General features: G+C 38.7%; 1 protein-coding gene across 3 annotated transcripts in view; it reads left to right on the forward strand.

Moving 5' to 3' along the window:
• The first annotated feature begins 11,685 nt into the window (after positions 1-11,685).
• LANCL1 (LanC like 1) overlaps positions 11,686-21,163 on the forward strand; it is a 44,417-nt gene continuing 34,939 nt past the window's right edge. Inside the window, exons 1-3 of one of the 3 annotated variants that reach the window (XM_032638212.1) lie at positions 11,686-11,718; positions 12,031-12,127; positions 15,604-15,721. In XM_032638212.1, coding sequence (XP_032494103.1) covers positions 12,047-12,127; positions 15,604-15,721 — 199 coding nt within the window. In that variant the 5' untranslated portion in view covers positions 11,686-11,718; positions 12,031-12,046. Of the gene's footprint in view, positions 12,128-15,603; positions 15,722-21,163 lie in introns of all 3 variants that reach the window. The other 2 variants (XM_032638211.1, XM_032638213.1) reach the window with 2 other exon arrangements.

Consider the following 21,163-nt stretch of genomic DNA (forward strand, 5'->3'; position numbering starts at 1 on the left):
TAAGATAAACATAAAGACACCAAGTCATTCAAAGAATGCCAGTGCCAAGAGGTGGCTTGGAGGAACATTAATATAATTTCCATCAACTTCCTCATCGTTCATTCCTTCATACACACAATAGACTCTTCTTCTTTCTTAGGTAAAGTTTTTTGCAAATGCAGGTTCAGACAACCCCGTTCTGTGTTCCACCCCATGAGACAGCTACCTGAGCCACTCCCACGTACAAATTATGGAGCTGCCACAAAATTCCAATGACTCAGATTGAATCTGTTGTATATTAGGGTCCATGCATGATTTGTACAGCTAGTTTTAAGACACAAGAATGCATATCCCTCTGCTGAATATCTAAATGGCTAAGGTCAGAAAGGTGACAACAGGCTAGCAGGAAGGAGGTTTGGAGGTGGAGGTACTACACCTAGAGCCACATGAAAGACAAGCGGAGTGGCCTGTGGTTCAGTAGGTCCTTCTGAGAAAGTAACGTACAGCTTCTTTAAGGAAAAAAGAGGGTAGAAGAAGGTTATGTATATTCTTGAGTTAGACTTGATTTCCAGAAATTTTAACTAGGGACAAACAAAGATGTGCTTCAGTGTACATTTTTGTGTGTGTATAGGGTAGGATTCAGTTAGAGAGTAAGGATTTAAAGCAAGCAAAAACAGTCACAGGCCCTGCTTTAGGTGTGGTTCCTGGAAACTGACTCAGAGAGAAACTTGCATGTAAGAGGTTATTGTAGAGTATCCTTTGGAATAAGAGCTGTGAAGAAGAGAGAACGCAGATTGCAGACGGAGCAGCTGACCCATAATGTAGTCAGAATAGAAGCCCTCGCCCATCCCATGGGGAGCTCTGGATCTAAGATGTCCCTTCAGAGTCATCCCAGAATGAAGCAAGGGTTCTGGGCACTTATACTCCCCCAAATAACCAGTCATTAGATGCTCTTCAAAGACAGTGTTAAGAAAATGAGAAGACAAGACACAGCCTGAGATAAAACATTTGCAAATCACACATCTGATAAAGGACTTGTGTACAGAATATATAAAGAACTCTCAAAACTACTAAGAAAATAAACACCCTAATAAAAAGAGGGGCAAAGGAACTGAACAGACACATCACCAAAATAGACATATGGTTTGCAAGTAAGCATATGAAATGATGTTTAACAGGTGCTAGTAACTGGAAGAATGAAAACTAAAAGTATAATGACATACTACTGCAAATCCACTAGGACGGCTAAAATTAAAGGACTGAACACACCGTGTGTCAATGAATATATGGAGGAACTGGAACTCTCATACACTGATGGTGGGAATGAGAAATGGTACAGCCACTTCGGTGAACAGTTCATTCATTTCTTAACGTCACACATACACTCTCCGTACTACCCAGCCATTCCATTCTTAGGTTTTTACCCAAGAGAAGCAAAAGCGTATACCCTTACAAAGGCTTGTACATGCTTCTAGCACTTTTATTTGTAAATAGACAATAACTGGAGATAACCCAAATGTTCATGAAGAGGTGAATGAAGAAGCAAATTGTGGTATATCCACAGAATAGAATAAAACTGAACAATAAAAAGGATATTGATATATTCAATATGGATAAATGTCAAAATAATTATGCCAGGTGAAAAGGAGGCAGAATACATACCATATAATTTCATATATATATAATCTAGAAATGAAATCATTCTAGTACAGAATGATCACTTCTGCTCACTTTTATTTAGCTCACTGCTACACTTCCTTCTAGACTCGTCTCAGGTGTCACCTGTGAGGAAACCTTCCAGGCGCCCCCAGGTCGGGTTACGTGCTCCTGCTATGATTTCCCAGTTTCCTGCACATCTTATAGCATAACTTTTATGTAGGTTGTACTCATCTATTTACTTGTTCATCTTCTTACTAGACTGAGATTCTTTAGATCAAAGACCACATCTTTTAGCTTTGTATTCCCAAAACCTAGAACACAATAGACGTTCCACAAACATCTACTTGAAATACCTATTTGAAAAGTAAAAGGATGAATAATGAACAAAAGAACCAACAAATGAATCAGAGAGTATAATTTGGAGGCATGTTAGAGGCCCAGCCCTTAGATATCCAGGCAGGGCCAAACTTGTGTATAAACCAAATATATGGAAACAGATAATAGGTGATTTTTACAGGCAAGTGTAAAATTTTACCTCCCACCACATACATCTGCATCAGGTTATTTGAACTCTAAATATTCAGAGTGAGAGAAACACAGATTTGGAGCAGGAAGAATAAATAGGAATTTATAAGGAATGGTGGGGGTTATGAGAGGGTCTGAGTAACTGACAGGCAGCACTGGGGCCCTAATGTCAGCAGGGGGCAGGGACGGAAGCACTGAGGGCTGGGGCTGGGTTGAAGGAGAAGGATAATGTGTGAGCATGCTGGCTCTCCAGTTGGAAGGTCTAGGGCCACCTTGGAAAAGTGTCTTAACTTTGGAAGTCTTGGTTTCCTTACCTGCAAAAGCAGGATGTTAATAGTAGTGACTACTCGCAAGACTGTTCCGAGTATCGAAGCAAATATCTCAAGTAAACTTCCCAGCACATGCTAAAGGCCCTGTATACAGTAGATGTTGTTATTAGGAAGGGGCAGTGGACCAATCTTTCCTTCTTGGCCTTTTTGTAGCCCCGTCAACAACACCAAATGCTCTGGCAGGTTTATGAGTGACAGCAACCTCCTGGTCCCCTCAGCACTATCTGCCTGGTTCCCAGCTTGATGATTTGGGGCTTTATTAAAGAAAAACAGTAAAATAAATAAATAAAAGGAAACTAAAGGTAAAAAAAATGGGCAGAGGTGCAAAACAGACATTTTTTCAAAGAAGTCATCAAGATGGACAACCGATGCATGAAAAGATTCTCAACATCACTAATTACAAATGATTATAAATAATCACTAATTATAAATGAGATTCCATTTTCCAGTATATTTTCTTGCTAGTTTGTATATTTTGTATATTTCCTTGCTAGTTTGTAGATATAAAGGAAAACTCCCATTTCTTTCTTCATATTTTTCTTTCCCTCACCAGTCAGCTCATAAAATCTCATTAAAATTTTGTCACTTTTATGCAGGAATCTTTTTCCCTTACTTTTCTTGAGAATTTTTGCTGGAAAAACAAAACAGAAACAACTATTCAACCAGCCAATTAGAAAATAAAAACAAACGTTAAAAAACAGAAAAAATAAAAATAAATTTGGGTGCCCTCCATGCACAGGTACAAACTGATCCTCTAACCATCAGCTTCTTACAATCCAATAAAATCCATGGGATTGACACTTAGGCTGGAAAAGGCTCTGCTGACTCTGCAGACCCCAGAAAGAAGTTTGGAAGTTGCCAATTGTCAGTTGGTCTCTTTAGACCTCTTGCGAATGATACCTTTGGAAAGTCAAGAGATGGACTGAAAATCTTAAGGGAACTCTCCACTTGTTACACGTTGACTTGTGTCCTTCACAAAACTCATATGTAGAAGTCTTAACTCTCAGTACCTCAGAATATGAGATTGCTGTATTTGGAAACATTTGTTGTTGTGGATATAATTAATTACGATCAGGTCATACTGGAATAGGGTGGGCCCCTAATCCAATATGACTAGTGTCATTTAGCAAAGGAAAAATTTGGACACAGAGGCATGCCAGGGAGATGCCATGTGAAGACTGGAATTATGCTGCCACAAGCCAAGGAACTACCAGAAGCCAGGAAAAACCTGGAACAGACCCTTCCCTAGAGCCTTCAGAGGGAGCATGGTCCTGCAAACAACTTAAGCTCAGACTGCCAGCCTATATAACTGTGAGACAATACATTTCTGTTGTTTAAGTCATTCAGTTTGTGGAACTTTATTATGGGATACCTAGATCACGAATATTCCATTTTTCTTATTTTAAAGTATCAGTTTCTTATTTCCCCTATCCTCAACCTTTCCATTACTTACGGCAGCAAAATTGCCTGAATCTTACAGGCACATACATAAGATTTATTTCTTCATTATATTTTCAAAGAGAATCTTTAACTCTATGGGATCTTCCTAACATTACTCCTTCACTGGCCATTTCATTTGTTTCCCTTTTATATCCCAGGCTCTTATGGATTTGAGGATCATGAAATAGCACCATGAGGGCAGGTAGGATGTGCTGTCACAACAGAGCTAATTATCATCTCTTCATCACTAAACTATCAATGAGAACAGGGCAGAGGGGATTTCTGCAGTCTAGACTGGAACTCACAATGGACAGAAATGACCTTGCCACTCATGAAGGCAATGGCCCAAGATGAAAGTATCCCAGGCAAGGCTCAGCCTTCCCAGTGATCTGAGGGACCCACTAGGTGTTTTGTCTTTCTTACCCAAAGATCCAAAGCACACAGTCCCTCGCAGGGGATGGTTAGAAGGTTTACTCACTTATTTTCCACATCGTGGATCGTGTCAGGCAAAGGCAGATTTCTGGTTTCAGGTAGCAAAAGGAGAACAGGACCGGCAATGATGAGAAAACCTCCATAGGTGATCCAGGGCAAGGTGGGTAGATATACCACTAGGGTCATCAAGAGTGGAGCCAGTGTTGCCCCACACCTACTAGCCATCATATCTAATCTTGAAGCTTTTGCCCTGAGGGGTAAACAATAATACATAACAATTCAGTAAAAATCCAAACATGTAACTTATGATCTAATGTTTTGATGTGATTATGGAAGACATAAAACACAACTATTAAATAGATGGGTTTGATGAAAAGAATTAAAAATTTAAAGCAATTAAAAAAATAATAAAGAGCTCTTAGATAGCCCCATGATGAAAAGGTGTAAAATGCACCCTGCCTGAAGAAACTCAAGCTCAAGTTTCAAAAAGACTTGTCCTGACCAGTTGTTCTCCACCTTGCTCAAAAGATGTTTAAACTTCTGTTTGAGAGACATGTAGGTTAGATCTAAGACAGAACTCCTGGAAATATAAGGATGTTAAAAACCCTAATTGGCTGTCAAAAGAAGTTATGAATGCTCCTTTTCTGGAAGGATCTATGGTGAAACAGTTGCCTGTAAGTGCAGGCTGTATTAGCTTAGAGTGAACAGACATTTCTTTTTCCTTTCTCTTCTTTTTTTCTGGGGGGTGGGGGTTGTTTTCTGGTTTTTAACAGTAGTCCCAGGAAATATTTAAGGGCTATGATGCATCACATATAAATTGGAGAGTATGATACTTCACAAAAGTTCAGTCTACTTGTTACCATTTAGCACCATCATTTTTATATTCTCTCCCTCTCTCTTTCTCTCTCTCCAGCATTTTTCAAATTTTAGTCTGCAAGAGAATCCTACGGAGAACTTTTTTTAAAAACGCAGATTCAACCCCAAACTCCTGAATCAAGATCTCTGGCAGTGAAGTTAGAAAATCTGTATTTTTAATAAGTTCCAAGGTGACACAATACATTGATTGCTCTAGAACTTGCAATTACCTGGGGGGAAAGTTCTGTATAACTCCTTAGACTCCAAGTCCTGTCTCTCAGGGTTAAGGAAATCAGCCTGAGAATTTGCTCCTGGCTCTCTCAGCCGCCTCCAAGAGCAGCTCTGGATCCAGGCTTTGAGGTTCAACCCAGAGGATGATGGCAAAGGAGCCAGCTCCTCCTTGGGTCTGCAGGCCCTCTCCTCTGTACCAAAGCCACTGGATGACCAGTAATGTGGTCAGTTCCAGATAATCTCATGTGGCAGTAGCAGAGTGAACCAGCTGAATTCTTGAAGTTTCCTTCTAAGTCTGTAAGTTGCATGGCAAAGTTCATATTGCCCTGAAGTAGCAGTTCCTCCCACATTTTGTGTTTGTTTTCTTTTTTTTTAAACATCTTCATTAGAGTATAATTGCTTTCCAATGGTGTGTTAGTTTCTGCTGTACAATGAAGTGAATCAGCTACATGTATACAAATATCCCCTCGCTCTTGGACCTCCCTCCTCCTCCCATCCTCCCCGCCCACCCATCTAGGTCATCACAGAGCACCAAGCTGAGCTCCCTGTGCTATCCAGCAGGTTCCCACTAGCTATCCATTTTACACATGGTAGTGTATTTATGTCAAACCTAATCTCCCAATTCATCCCGCCCTCCCCTTCCCCCGCCTGTGTCCACACGGTCCGTTCTCTATGTCTGTGTTTCTATTCCTGCCCTGCAAATAGGTGCATCTGTACCATTTTTCTAGATTCTACATATATGCGTTAATATACGATATCTTTCTCTTTCTGACTTACTTCACTCTGTATGACAGACTCTAGGTTATAAACTAATATACTCACGTAGTTACTCCCCGATCCATTTGAACTCTCTCCTCTTATGGCAAATAGAAAGGAAAAACAAAGTACAAATAACGTGGCTACCAGGCAAGTCAGGAAATTTTAAAGTTTCTCTTTTAATGATTGAAAAATACCTGTTGTGAGGCCATTCTGAAGCTTAAAAGAAGGACTATATGGGCCAGAATGTCTCTCTGTTGGTTACTTCCCCCTACCAGGAAATAGGACTGCCAGATATGCCAAAAGAACACCTTGAAATGGGAAAACATTTTGCAAGGCTTTGATAATAAATCATCTCATTCCATGGGTGGGTTCTGTATGGTTGAGTGGTGAAGGAAGCAAATGTAATCCGCCTGATTAATGATTCATTGTCGTGAGAAGGTTGCTCTGCTTAGGTACACTTTCCATTGCAACCTTCATTATGCATCTAAAGCATATAGAGAAATGGGGAGCTGCATAATTTTAACAACTAGTACAGGTACATATGTTCAGCAACAAAGGGCGAAGCCTCTGTTTTATTTTGCTGGTAAAGACATAGACTAACACTGTTGATCAAGATCCCTTCTCAAATGTTAAGTGTAGAGAGGAAAAGACAGTTTAAATGTTTGTACACTTTTTACCAACTTTCTGTACTCACAGTCCTTAATATCCCAAGAAAACCCCAGTGCACCTGTCTCACATAATAGAGGCTCTCACCCAGCAGGTACATTTAGAGAAAGGAATCTGTCAGCATACTAATAACAGTCCTGACAAGGGAGGGAGGAAATGTTATCAGTACCTTAGGAAATACTCTCTCTGGGAAATTAAAACCGTACCATAGTGCATGTGGTGTACATCTGTTTAGGTTCTTGTTTCCTCCACTGGCAATAGCTCCTGTCAATCCATGAATTCTGTACTGTAAATGAAATAGAAAATTGCTTCAATATTACACAGCCCCAGATGGATGTTAAAACAATAGCGTGGCGATATTAAACTCAAACTTAGATAATGCTTGCTTTATACTTCTTTGAGCTGAAACGGAAATAGGGTACTCTCCACAAAGATGTAATACTTAAGAGAAAAGTGAAAAAAAGTCATAGCCATATGCCTGATTTTGTGCATGCATTTCATTTTCTTTTGTTTTGAGAGAGGAGAATTTTCTAGAAAAAAGAAAGAATATGGAGTCTTACAATCTATCTTCTACCATAAGTCAATGACCCAGAAAGTTCAAGGGAATATGCAGAAGGAAACAGAGATGATGTGGTTGCTAGGAGGTCAGAGGAAAAGGGAACACCACAGAAATTTAAGCATGTTGCCCCTTTGATGGGAGACACAGTATCAGTTACTAGAGCTTCCACTCTGCATTAGAGACCAGTAACTGTCCACCACGGTGAGTCTTCCCTTTCTTTCATTATAGCTGGGCACTTCATTCCACAGCCTCCCAGGCAGCTGGAGGTGGCCACGTGCTGGATTCTTACCAATGGAATAATGTGGGAAGTGATGGATTCCACTTCCTGCTCTGAGGTTGAAGGCATCAGATGTGTACTTCTCTGTATTTTCCTGACCTTCCCACAAGCTGGAAGAAACATGCCTAGGACCAGCATGGATCTTGCAGACGAGGATAGTGCACTCTGGAGGGAAAAACAACAAGATGGAAGTAACCTGTGATCATAAATGGCTGCATGGAGCAAAGTTATGTTTGAGTAAGAGAAAAATAAATTTCTATTTATGTCAGTGATTGTGTTTTTGAGCCTCTTTATAACTGTAACTTAGTCTTCATCCTAATACACATTATAGCATTTTGAAATTAAGGTCTTAGAAGAGAACTAAGGAGCTTACAGATGGTACATGTTTTCTCAGTTTAATATAAACCTTCCCAGATTTCTAGAGGTATTCTTTTTTAAAGGCAATAATACAATGACTGTTTCCTAGGAGTTCACACAAAACAGATTCACAAATTAAGAGAAAGAACATTAGAATGCTTTTCAAAAAGATTCTAAATTTATCAAAAGTGTAATGGTCCTTGAAACATAATCAACAATCAAACCTATGTTAGCCACAAATGTGTGCAGACACCACAGCCATACATGAAAACATAAGCACTATTATGGGCTGCACTGTGTCCCCGAAAATTCATTTGTTGAAACCCAACTCCCAGTACCTCAGCACATGGCTAAATTTGAAGATGTAGGTTTTTCAAGGAGCTAATTACAGTGAAATGAGGTCAGTAGGGTAGGCCCTAATCCAATATGACTGGTGTCCTCATAAGAAGAGATTAGGTAGCAGACACATACAAAGAGAAGACCGTGTTAGGACACAGAAGAAGACAACCACGTGCAAGCAAAGGAGAGAGGCTTCAGAAGAGATCAAGACTGCCGGCACCTTATCTTGGATTTCCAACCTCAGAATTGTGAGACAATAATTTCTGTTGTTTAAGCCACCCAATCTGGTGGTACTTTGTTATGTCTGCCCTAGAAGGCTAATACAAGTATGTCAGTGTCAATCACTTTTCTTCTGAGTCAGAACCAAGGAGAAATTCTTTGGGTTGCTTCTAAAACAAAACAAAACAAAATGAACGAAAGAAATGAATTTTATATGATTTCCAGTCTTTCAAATCTTTGGGTTTTTCTGATTAACAAACAGAGGACTTGTCATGCTTTGACCATATCTGAACTTTCAAAACAACTCTATACCCTTCCAAAATAAGTGTGGATCCATGCCTTATACTATATTCATAAGCGAACTCCAGACAAAGACCTAAACATAAAAAGTAAAAAGCTAATAAAACAAAATGTAAGTCATCTTTGCAGCCTAGGAATGTATAAAGACTTTTTGAACATGAAGCTAAATCCATAAATTGCAATGTTAAAATTGGATGGGTTTTCCTTCATCAAAATGAAGAATTGTGGTTCAACGAGGGTTACCTTAGAAAAAGTTAACAGATGAGAAGATATGTACAACATCTAAAGCCAAAGGAGATTGATAGCTAGAATATCCTCTCCCTCCAAAAAAACAAAAACAAAATGAAAAACTGCTACAAATCAACAAGAAAATAATACAATCCCAAAAGAAAAATGGGTAAAAGATAATAGTAGGTAAATCTTAGGGAAAGGTCAGATGTCTAATGAGTATATGAAGAAAAACTCAACACTATTAGCTACAAAAATACTTAAAGTTTAACAATCAATGAGATTCCATGTTGTCCATTAGAATTGCAAAAAATAGAACACTAGATAATATCAAGCATTGGAGAGGACATGGGAATGACAGAAACTATTAGGTACTATTGGAGAGAATATACACTTGTCTAGTAGTTCTGGAAAGCAATCTAACAGTACTGGGGAAATTAAGTATGAGGATGTTCTGTGATCCAGCAATCTACTTCTGGTATATATCTCAGATACAGTCACATCCAGATCCTTCTTAGAACATGTACTTGGATATTCCTGACTGTATTATTTGTGATGTGGAAGTTAGAAACAATGCCCATCCTTGGGGGAAAGGATAAGTAAAATGAGGTGGAGACATACTATGCAAATATTAAGTATGCAATTATCTAAAACAACCAAGTGTACATAGAGCAACACAAATAGATATAAAACACAAGTTATTTATAGCACTACTCCACTTATTAAAAATGCATACCCGGGCTTCCCTGGTGGCACAGTGGTTGAGAGTCCGCCTGCCGATGCAGAGGACACGGGTTCGTGCCCCGGTCCGGGAGGATCCCGCATGCCGCCGAGCGGCTGGGCCCGTGAGCCGTGGCCACTGGGCCTGCGCGTCCGGAGCCTGTGCTCCGCGGCCGGAGAGGCCACAGCAGTGAGAGGCCCGCGTATCGCAAAAAAAAAAGCATACCTACACAACCCATGACATATTTTCCAAAGATTATGTAAACCATACATACTGTGGTGTTTGCCTCCTGGAGGAGAGGAATGGGTGGGAAATGGGAATTAAGGGAAAAATTGAGATAGAATATGGTCTTCCACGTATCTCAGTGGTTCACAACCAGAGTCAATTTTGTCCCTCTGTCCTCCCAGGGATATTTGGTATTTGGCAATGTATGGAAACATTTTTAGTTGTCACCACTTAGGGGGGCAAGGTGCTACTGGCATCTAGTGGGCAGGAGCCAGGGATGCTGCTAAACACACACAGGACAGCTTCCACAACAAAAAAGCATCCCTTCCAGTATCACTCTGATTTTAATTGCTCAAAGATTGTGAATAGGATAAACTGATAGTAAGCCTTTAATAATTAAAGAAAAATAATTAAAAATGCCTCTCACTCCTTATCCTTTTCTCTCTTATGAGTTTCTCCTCCATATACCCATCTATTAAAATAGGAAGGGTATCCAACTTAAGATGCACTGAGGGCTTCCACTAAACCTTCATGAATTTGGTGAAGGAGCTAAAAAGTATCCTAAGAGGGCAGCAGTTCAAAAGAACAAATTGAGCCAGAGCAGGGTCAGAAGTAGACTTCGGGATGGCAGTCACAGAGGGACAAGCTTGGGCCAAGGTGGGGGTGGGGTAGGGATTGAGCTTCAACAAGAGGTTTGGGGCTAGGGTCCTTCCTTGAAACAAGAGAGAAGGAAAGAAAAGAGAACGTGACTCTTTCTGACCATTTAACAGAACTTCAAAATTCTGTGAGCAACAGAATGGGCCTAATGTGTACCAGGTGGGATTTAAATGTAAATGAAAGCAAAATTTTTCAAATACTAGAGACTGTTAAACATTGAAATTGATTGCTTTGGTTATCCTGCTCTATTGGACATTGTTATCTTTTTAAAGGGCTTGGGTATACAGTATTACCATCTAATTTAGACTAAGGAGGAGCTTAAAGTTCTTAAGAGCTGTGATTTGTGTTTTCATGTTATTTTCCTTAAAGTTTTGACAATTGCTATTTGATACCTTGCCCTTGGCCACTCACATCCACCGAGAGCCTTTGAGGTTAAATTATCATGAATTATCTTCAAAGATTTTTGTCACTATTGTTGCTAATGGTAGTGATGGTGTTTTGTTTCGTTTGTTTTTTAAGAAATGAAAGAAAAAGTTTGACAAGTCTCTGGAGAAATATAATCCTCCCCAATTTTATTCAGTTCTAGCGGTAGGACTATGAATATATTCAGATCTCAAAGCAGTCATTTTATCTCCTCCAGATTAAAAAAAAAAATTTAATTGAATTCTTATGAATCATCTGGACTAATATTAGTTTACTTAACTGTTTTAAAAAAATTTTAAAGAGAAGAAAGGTAGGAAATATTGGGTACAGCTGCACATTATTCTAACATATGTCCCCACTCCAGCCCTCCAAGAATTACATCACCCTGTATCATCCTTTGGAAACCACACTTCTGTCTCTTTAACAAGTGAAAATGAGAAGGGGGCGGGCCTCCGGAGTGGCGAAGGCTCTGATTGGTCCAGCTGGCAGGAAGTGGGCCGTGAAAGCGTCCCTTCTATTTTTGTCCGGAGGCTGCGGGGTGAGTGGCCCGAGACCGTGCAGGGCTTAGGGACCCTGGGCTGGTAGTTACTTTGAATCTCGAGAGTGCGAACGTGGGGTGCGTAACGGGTCGCATTCTTCGCTGTGGGTTCGGGGCCCTGGCAGCCTTCTTGCGGAGGTGCCACGCCCTAGCGGCTGGGCCGCGGTGGGCCCGGGGTCCGCTCGGACCGCCAGGACCAAGCAGTGGTCCGGGAACTGGAAGGAAGGTGTTCCCGGGGCGCTGGCCGCCGCCTTTGCAACTCGGCCGAGGCCCGTATTTCAACGTAGATTTTCTTTTTCCCCTGTTCTGCAGGCTCGTTTCTGGCATCATGGCGCAAAGGGCCTTCCCGAATCCTTATGCCGATTATAACAAATCCCTGGCTGAAGGCTACTTTGATTCTGCTGGGAGGGTGAGTTTGGGAAATATCTGCCTGCACCCCTACCTCCAGCCCCGAGTGTTTGGAAAGTTCAGTTTTGCCTGAAAGAAAGGGATGAGCATCCTTTTTTAAAAAATATAATAGAGTTTCACTATAAACATACAAAATACATTTTAAATATATAAAGTATATGTGAAAATATACAATTTGAGCTCAAAATGTTGAACTTCTGTAAGGAGTCACTGTTAATATTATCAACAATAATTAATAATTGAAACAGTCTCGAACATTGATATCTAAATTATAAAAATTCGCGGCTCTGCAATTTTCTGTGTAATCTTGAATTTTTTGATCACTTTTGGTTTGTTTTTTAAAGAGAGGTGAGAAATCCTGATGGCATTTCATGGGTGCCGTGTTACTGTTTTATGATTGAACAGGCGTATGGACAGGGTAAGGACGAGAGTAAACCAGAATGTGGTGAAGACATCTTAAAACTGAAAGTGCTAAGAGAGATTTGGGACATAGTCCCTGAAATCTTTGTATCATTTCCACTCTTCCCAGGACATCCCCACAACTGGAAAATAAATAAATACATAAAACTGGTCAGTTTAACTGGTGAGCACCTCACAAGTCAGTGTAAGAAAGAGAACCTGGATGTGAGATACCAGAAGCCTGTGTTTTCTCATGCCTCTGCATATAGTTGTTAAGAGGGAATACAGTTCTTTTTAAGAATACCTAGTTGAGAAATCCTAAGAGTGAGTTAGGTTGGAAGAGTGTATCTTTAAATGTGCACACATTTTTTTTAAATTTTACCAGTTTATTTCTTCTAAGCTTATCAGCCATATGAAAAGCATTTTGCATGTGATGTAAGGGCCTTAGAGATTTCATATCTGCCAAGTGAACTTTCAGTGATTCTGTTGGTTCTTTCCTTAAAACACTTGTCATTTATAAATTAACTTGGGTGAGTAATGCAGGTAGGAGGAATGAAAGAGATGGAGAAGAGCTGTAAGATAGAAGGCTGCCAAAATGTATATGGAGCTAGAATCAATCTGATTCTTTTAAGACCAGAACTGAACTCCCTAAACAAAGCCTGTAATCATTACCTTGAAGTTAGATCACTTCCTTTTGGCTATTTGGACTTGCATTCTGCCCAGCTCTGCAGATCCTGAAGCTGAAGCATTTGTCTTGTCTTGTTGGAGGAAGACCTGCTGCTTCATGCTTACTTGGCAAAGAGAACACTTGAGGATGGATCCTAATGACAGCAGCCTTCAATAAAATGTATCTCACTATTTAGGCTGTTTATAAAGTAAATGCTTTTTATAAATTTAACTCTGTTTCTAACGGAGAAAAAAAATGTTCATAAATTTGAATTCTGGCCCCCAAATAATAGTGTAATTTATTGCCTAACACATGGTTTTTGGACCCATCCCAGAAAGAAATTTAACCTACCAGTTTTAAAATTTGTTCAACATTAAACATTAATGTTTAATGTTTAAACATTATGTTTAAACATAATGTTTAAACATTATGTTTAATGTTGAACATCAAGGACTGGACCCTGAAGATCTGTCCTCCTTAATTTGTTAATGCAAAGATTTCAATAAGGAACTGCTCTATTTCCTGGCATCTATCAGAAAAAAGCGTTTTTATACACTCTTCAAATTATTCCTAGGTTTGAATAATTTTGTGGTCTGCTACAAGCAATCAGTATTCTTAGGCAGCTCACTTTTCTTAAATGCAATTATGTGCCAAATAGAAAGTGACTTCCCTTCTTGAGGCTGAGGCATTCTCATCATTCTTGGTTGCTTACAGTAAGGCCAGGCAAGATGATAAATTATCCATGATCTATGAACAGAATATGACATGTTCTTATGTAGATGCACTCTTCTATCTAGTTGAGATTTATAGACCTTTTATATCAATACTGAAGTATATTTTACCTTACAAAATGTATTTTTAAGGCTTGTTGAAATCTTAACCCCTTGGCAGACATTGTTAAATAAAGGGAGTATGTCCATCAAACACTGGTTTCTTCTTCAGATAGTGAAATAATGGCTCATAGTGGTGCTTAGAATAAATAACCCAGATATGGTTAATCATCTGATTTGCCTTATCAGAGATACTCTTCAGAGTATCAGTAAACCTTAATATCTTTTATTATTATTAATAATTCTGATACTACTTTTTCTACTTTTTTCAGTTTTTAAATGCCCTTTTTAAAAAAATGAGGTTATGATGCTAACAGGGAGTAAATAAGTTAGGTTTGTTTTTACAGTCCTTGTGTGATGAAATGTCTTGTATCCTTGTAATGTTCCCCAACATTGTTTTACAGTTTTACTGCTTTGTGAAATCCAAGTCTGGGAATCACAGCAGATTCCTAAAAATATTGAAGGATACATTAAAATGCTCTTTTAAGACACTTCATGATTCAGTGTCTACAGAACTTTCAAAATACTTTTCAGTTACTTTTAGAACAAATAACATAATTATTCGGTATGCCTCACCGTTTGTGCCACATCTGTGGGCCTTTATATGGATGTCACTAACCCCACACCCCAGCCTCAGTGTGCTTTCAACCTATATCCAAATTATTACATTTTATAGACCATTGGACTGCTTAAAATAGTAAAACTATCAACATTTACATCCCTGAATGCAAACGACATGAGAGACACAATCTCATTTGATCCTCAATGCACCTTTTGAAACTGGTGGGACAGGTATTATTATCCTGACTTTACAGAGGCAACTGAAGCATAAAGGAGTTATGGGTTGAGCATGGTCACTCAGCTAATAGTGGATAAGGATGTAGCCGGGCTCATTCACTGAGCAGTATTTATGAGGCCCCAAGCTTTCTGGGCACTGTGCTGGGCATGGGTTTTTGATACTTAGTCTGATGTTCTTTCCACTCTGCTGAAGGCTCCTGATATCTGTGAGGTTTTTTTGCTTTTCTTATGCTACTTCTACAATTTTTTAAAAATGTTTATACATTTTTAATAAATGGATTTTTTATAAATGTTTATCTTCATTTTTCAAATAACAGAAGCAATTAGAATGTTTCTTTAGGGGATTAACGTTGCTGCTGCTTGAAAACTAAAACTCCAGTGGCTTGAAAACAGCAAACATTTTCTGATTTGTGCTTAGTTTAATAAAATGACTTATTATAATAAAAAATACTGGTTTAAATAATAGATGATTCTTAGTAGGTGGAAATTACTATGATCCAGTTTATCATTGGCAGCCTTTTTTAGTATTTAACTAAAAATTTTATGTAAAACATTTAAGTTACATCAAAAATATTTCCCAACTTGAGTAAGAAAACACAGTAGTACTTTTAAGTTTTGTTAATTTGTTCTTGTTTAAGAATAAAGTAATTGTCCACTTCTCTTAGACAAAAAAAAATGTAGCTTAAGTGGAAATGAAGTACCCTCCTATTTTTAATAGCCTATAGTCCAGGACACCCAGTGCCCCATATTTTTTGATATTTGTTTTCCCTTTAATACCTACAGCTGACTACTGAGTTCTCACAACGCCTGAACAATAAGATTCGAGAGCTTCTTCAGCAAATGGAGAGAGGCCTAAAGTCAGCAGACCCTCGGGATAGCACTGTTTACACTGGCTGGGCAGGTATGAAGTGCTGACTGTGAACTGGCATAAGCGTGGTAGAGGAGAGCTGTCTGGCTGAATGCTGCACCCTTAAATGCTTCCTGCATCTGCATAGGAGTAATTGCTTCTGGGGAGAATGCTGTGCTCTCAGCCTAACCTGGATCTTTAACAGTGCTCAGAATTTAGGGCAGGGTAAGCATATTCCTGTAATTCACGCCTGACAAATTTGGATGGCTGCCATACTTGGGAGAAAAATTGATGTTCAGCATTACATAGTTAATTCAGAGATGGAATTTCAGTGGGAAGAGTTGGGAAGATTCCCAAAATGCAGTGCATGAAACAGAGGAATTTGCCCATGGAAAATAAAACATGTCCAGAATTGTCTTTTTTTTTTTTTTTTTTTTTTTTACGTTACCACATAACAGGGATCCATACAGGAACTCAGGGTAGAGTATATATTCCGTGAACTAATCCTCCAGTATAGTTGTTGCTGGCTGGTGTACAGTCACTGTTTTACTGGTCATTGAGGGGTTGAGAAAGTTTGGGAGGAAATAGTCCATAAATGTCAAAAAAGTGAGAGCGAGAGAAACCAAAGAAGGAAAGTTGAATAACTGCAGCTAGCTTACTAATACAGAGAGATAGACAGCTTTCTAGTCTTGAAGAAAGCACAATTTAGAGACTTAGTGTTTCCCAGTTACTCTGAAAAGCAGACAAGGAGGAATAGGTTTTCAGCTTAAGGAGTTTGGATTTGATTTTAAGGCAATGATGCTTATCATAAACATGCAGGTTCCTGGGCTTCACAGCAAGATTCTGCTTCGGTAGTCTTGAACAGGCCAGGAATCTGCAGTTTGCAAGCCTCAGTGGTCTTGATGTAGATGGTCATCTTTAGAGCATACTTTGAGAGCTTTTCTGAGAGGAATTTACTAATAGCAGTCTCTTAGCAATCCTCTCAGTTATGGCAAGTGATTTCTTACGAGGATGGGGAAGGCAGATAAAATCAGTAAAATGATAATCTCTCAGGGACGTTTACGGTTAGTATTTTATAAAATAAAAGTATTTTATAAAATAAAATAGTGTTGGACCCTCCCTTTTATAGTTCAGTTTTACGATTTTTGTAGATTTTAGAAGCTTAACACAAGAAATGTTAAGGTGAGAATAAAATGAAAGTATTTTGCTTCAAGAGACATTATAGCAACAGCTGTCATTTATTGAGTAGCTGCTGTTTCCAATTGCTCAGTAATTGGTAGATGAATCTCATTAATGAGCATTACTGTTCTTTATTTTAAATTATGAGGATTTGAACAAAACAGGACAACTGAGACAGATGGCTAGATTTAATTCCATAACTGATTGTTAAAAGAATGACTTGAGCTTCCCTGGTGGCGCAGTGGTTGAGAGTCCGCCTGCCGATGCAGGGGACACGGGTTCGTGCCCCAGTCCGGGAAGATCCCACATGCCGCGGAGTGGCTGGGCCCGTGAGCCATGGCCGCTGAGCCTGCGCGTACGGAGCCTGTGCTCCGCAACAGGAGAGGCCACAACAGTGAGAGGCCCGCGTACCGCAAAAAAAAAAAAAAAAAAAAAAAAAGAATGACTTAAATCTCTAACTCACTTGCTTCAGGTGAGCTTATATTATTTATTATATAGTATAAGGTACCTTGCTTTAGGAGAAAAAGAAGTGATCGATTTCAAGTTTGAATTGATAGTTTGGCAGTGTAAGGAAAAGCTCCTCTATTGGCAGGGCTAGTTGAGAAAGAAAGTTAAAATTTACTTGGAAATAGAAAGAAAAAATGTTACTCCAAAGTAAAATGCAAGTTTGTTTAAATTTTTTTGGCACTATGGAGTTTTTGGCATCATTTTCTTTGAATTGCCCATGTCCTTCAACTTTTTATGCTTCAGTATCCATGATACTCATTGCCGTCTCCTGAAAGCAGCTCATAGGGGCAACTGGCACACTAAAGCAGTTTAGGATGTCTTCAGTTGCTGGTTAGTTCATGACGTAGCATAAAATTTTCTAGATAAATTTGCTAATGGCTTTCAAGGCAAGGTTCCTAATGTCTCCCCATCAAGTACTGTTAAAAAGCCATTGTTCCCATGTAAAATGAAGTCTCCTCCAGTATTTTGATAAGTAAAATGCTTTCCTGTGCAGTGTTCCATCTGAATAGCATAAAACTCTGAGTTGCATGAGAAACTAAAGCTGATTCAACCGCAGAAAATCATAATACCTTTTCCTCCCATTATATTATATCTTATCAAGAATCATCTATTCATAACTGCTATTACCAAAAATACATTCACAAACATCTTAACACAATAAAAATACTTGGTGTTATGTCTCAAAGCAGTGTTTACATAATTATGTGTGACTTTGTATGTTACTTTTTGTGCCTCATTATCTTTCTTTTTTTAAAAAAAATTAATTAATTATTTATTTTTGGCTGCGTTGGGTCTTCATTGCTGCGCCTGGGCTTTCTCTGGTTGCGGCAAGCAGGGGCTACTCTTTGTTGTAGTGTGTAGGCTTCTCATTGCAGTGACTTCTCTTGTTGCGGAGCACGGGCTTCAGGCCCACAGGCTTCAGCAGTTGTGGCACACAGTCTTAGTAGTTGTGGCACACGGGCTTAGTTTCTCCATGGCATGTGGGATCTTCCCGGACTAGGGCTCGAACCCGTGTCCCCTGCATTGGTAGGCGGATCCTTAACCTCTGCGCCACCAGGGAAGTCCCTTCATTATCTTTCAAAAAGTAGTAGTTTTGAGGAAAAGGAGATTATATATTTTTAACTTTGTCACAAAATTTAGGGTCATATTTCTATAAATACTAACATTATTTGCTCTTGTTATTAACTTGTCCAAAATAATATTACTTTGGGAAATACTAATTGTAGAAATCCTTTAAAACTTTATTTTCTTCTTCAGCATTCATGTTTATTAAGCATTTGTTGTCAGTATGCAATGAAAGCTTTTGCATACAACACATAGTTTATTTGAGAAACTACATGATTGTTAAAACTAGAACCTTAAATTACCATCTTATTTTGTTAAGTTTCATTCCCCAATGGAAGTACGGTCTGATATTTGTGCTGATTCAGATAGGCTTGGTTTTGGAATAGGATTGGGTTCAGCTGCATATACCCAAAATAATCAAAATTGCAGTGACTTAAATAAGATAGAAGTTTTATTTTTTTTTTTCTCTCTAATGTAAAAGAAAGCCAGAGGGAGGGGGTCCAGGGCTGCTATGATGGCCTCAGGATGTCAAAAGGAACCCAGGCTCCTTTCTTTCTGCTTCATCATCCCTCAGCCACTAGCTTCTAACCCTAGGCCAAACAGCGACTATATACAGCCATTACATCGGCCTTTCAAGGCTGCAGGGAGTAAAAAGAGGCAAAGATGAATGCATTTCCTCCCTTTAAAAAGACTTCCTGGAAGTCCCACTCAGCATTTCAATTCTACTTTCTTTGCATTGGCTGGAGCATAGTCACATATTCATACCCTTTAGCAAGAAAGGATGGTGAATGTAGTCTGTTACCTGAGGTTCTGTTACTAAAGGAAAGAGGAACATGGATTTGGGGGTAAGACCTAGCAATCTCTGCTATAAGTCCTGTATAACAAAAAAAAATGATCCTTTTTTGTTCCTCTGTTTGCACAGAGTATTTAGTCAGCAACACACAATTTTTTTGTCTGCCAAAGGATCTCTAGCTTCTGCCCACTTCAGGGGAATTTTTATAAGGATAAATTTACCAATGTCTATAAATATTTGAAATTTGCTAAGCAATATTATGCCTGCTCTATATTTCTAGGGAAATTGATATTTGATTTTGACTGAAAATTTCTTATTCATTTTTAAGTTCATTTGCTTATTGCAGTAAGTAATAGTCTTTTCATAAAGCCTGCCATAGAAAGGAAGTGTTATAGAAATGCCAAATCATAAATAATTTTTGAAAAGCCAAGTGTAATTTCAATTTAGAAAGGGGCTACAACAGGTTCTAAATTTGATACTGGGAAACATTATTGTTTTCTCAGCTTGATTAAACCGCTCTCTGCCTCCCCTTTCTGCTTCCTCTCAAGTCTTGTTTGCTTCTTTCAGGGTATAAAGTCCTTAATTTGTTTTTTGTTTTTAGTTTTTTCTGAGATATACATTTTAAGTAATAACTAGAATTATGACTTATAAAATTATACCAGAACATATAAGACTTTTAGAAATTTCATATAATATCTGAAACATTTATTATTAACATATTTCCATACAAATAACCCAAAGAAAGTTTAGTATTAGTTGTTTTTTTTTGTTTGCTTTTTTATACTGCAGGTTCTTATTAGTCATCAATTTTATACACATCAGTGTATACATGTCAATCCCAATCGCCCAATTCAGCACACCCATCCCCACCCCACCGTGGTTTTCCCCCCTTGGTGTCCATACATTTGTTCTCTACATCTGTGTCTCAACTGCTGCCCTGCAAAGGGGCTCATCTGTACCACTTTTCTAGGTTCCACATACATGCGTTAATATACGATATTTGTTTTTCCCTTTCTGACTTACTTCACTCTGTATGACAGTCTCTAGGTCCATCCACGACTCAACAAATGACTCAGTTTTGTTCCTTTTTATGGCTGAGTAATATTCCATTGTATATATGTACGACAACTTCTTTATCCATTCGTCTGTTGATGGGCATTTAGGTTGCTTCCATGGCTATTGTAAATAGTGCTGCAATGAACATTAGGGTGCATGTGTCTTTTTGAATTATGGTTTTCTCTGGGTATATGCCCAGTAGTGGGATTGCTGGGTCATATGGTAATTCTATTTTTAGTTTTTTAAGGAACCTCCATACTGTTCTCCATAGTGGCTGTATCAATTTACATTCCCACCAACAGTGCGAGAAGGTTCCCTTTTCTCTACACCCTCTCCAGCATTTGTTATTTTTAGATTTTCTGATGATGCCCATTCTAATTGGAGTGAGGTGACACCTCACTGTAGTTTTGATTTGTATTTCTCTAATAATTAGTGATGTTGAGCAGCTTTTCATGTGCTTCTTGGCCATCTGTATGTCTTCTTTGGAGAAATGTCTATTTAGATCTTCTGCCCATTTTTGGATTGGGTTATTTGTTACTTTAATATTGAGCTGCATGAGCTGTTTATATATTTTGGAGATTAATCCTTTGTCTGTTGATTCATTTGCAAATACTTGCACCCATTCTGAGTGTTGTCTTTTCATCTTGTTTATGGTTTCCTTTTCTGTGCAAAAGCTTTGAAGTTTCATTAGGTCCCATTTGTTTATTTTTGTTTTTATTTCCATCACTCTAGGAGGTGGATCAAAAAAGATCTTGCAGTGATTTATGTCAAATAGTGTTCTTCCTATGTTTTCCTCTAAGAGTTTTATACTGTCCAGTCTTACATTTAGGTCTTGAATCCATTTTGAGTTTATTTTTGTGTATGGTGTTAGGGAGTGTTCAAATTTCATTCTTTTA

The sequence above is a fragment of the Phocoena sinus genome, chromosome 7 (genome assembly GCF_008692025.1).
Source record: "Phocoena sinus isolate mPhoSin1 chromosome 7, mPhoSin1.pri, whole genome shotgun sequence".
Lineage (NCBI taxonomy): Eukaryota > Metazoa > Chordata > Mammalia > Artiodactyla > Phocoenidae > Phocoena > Phocoena sinus.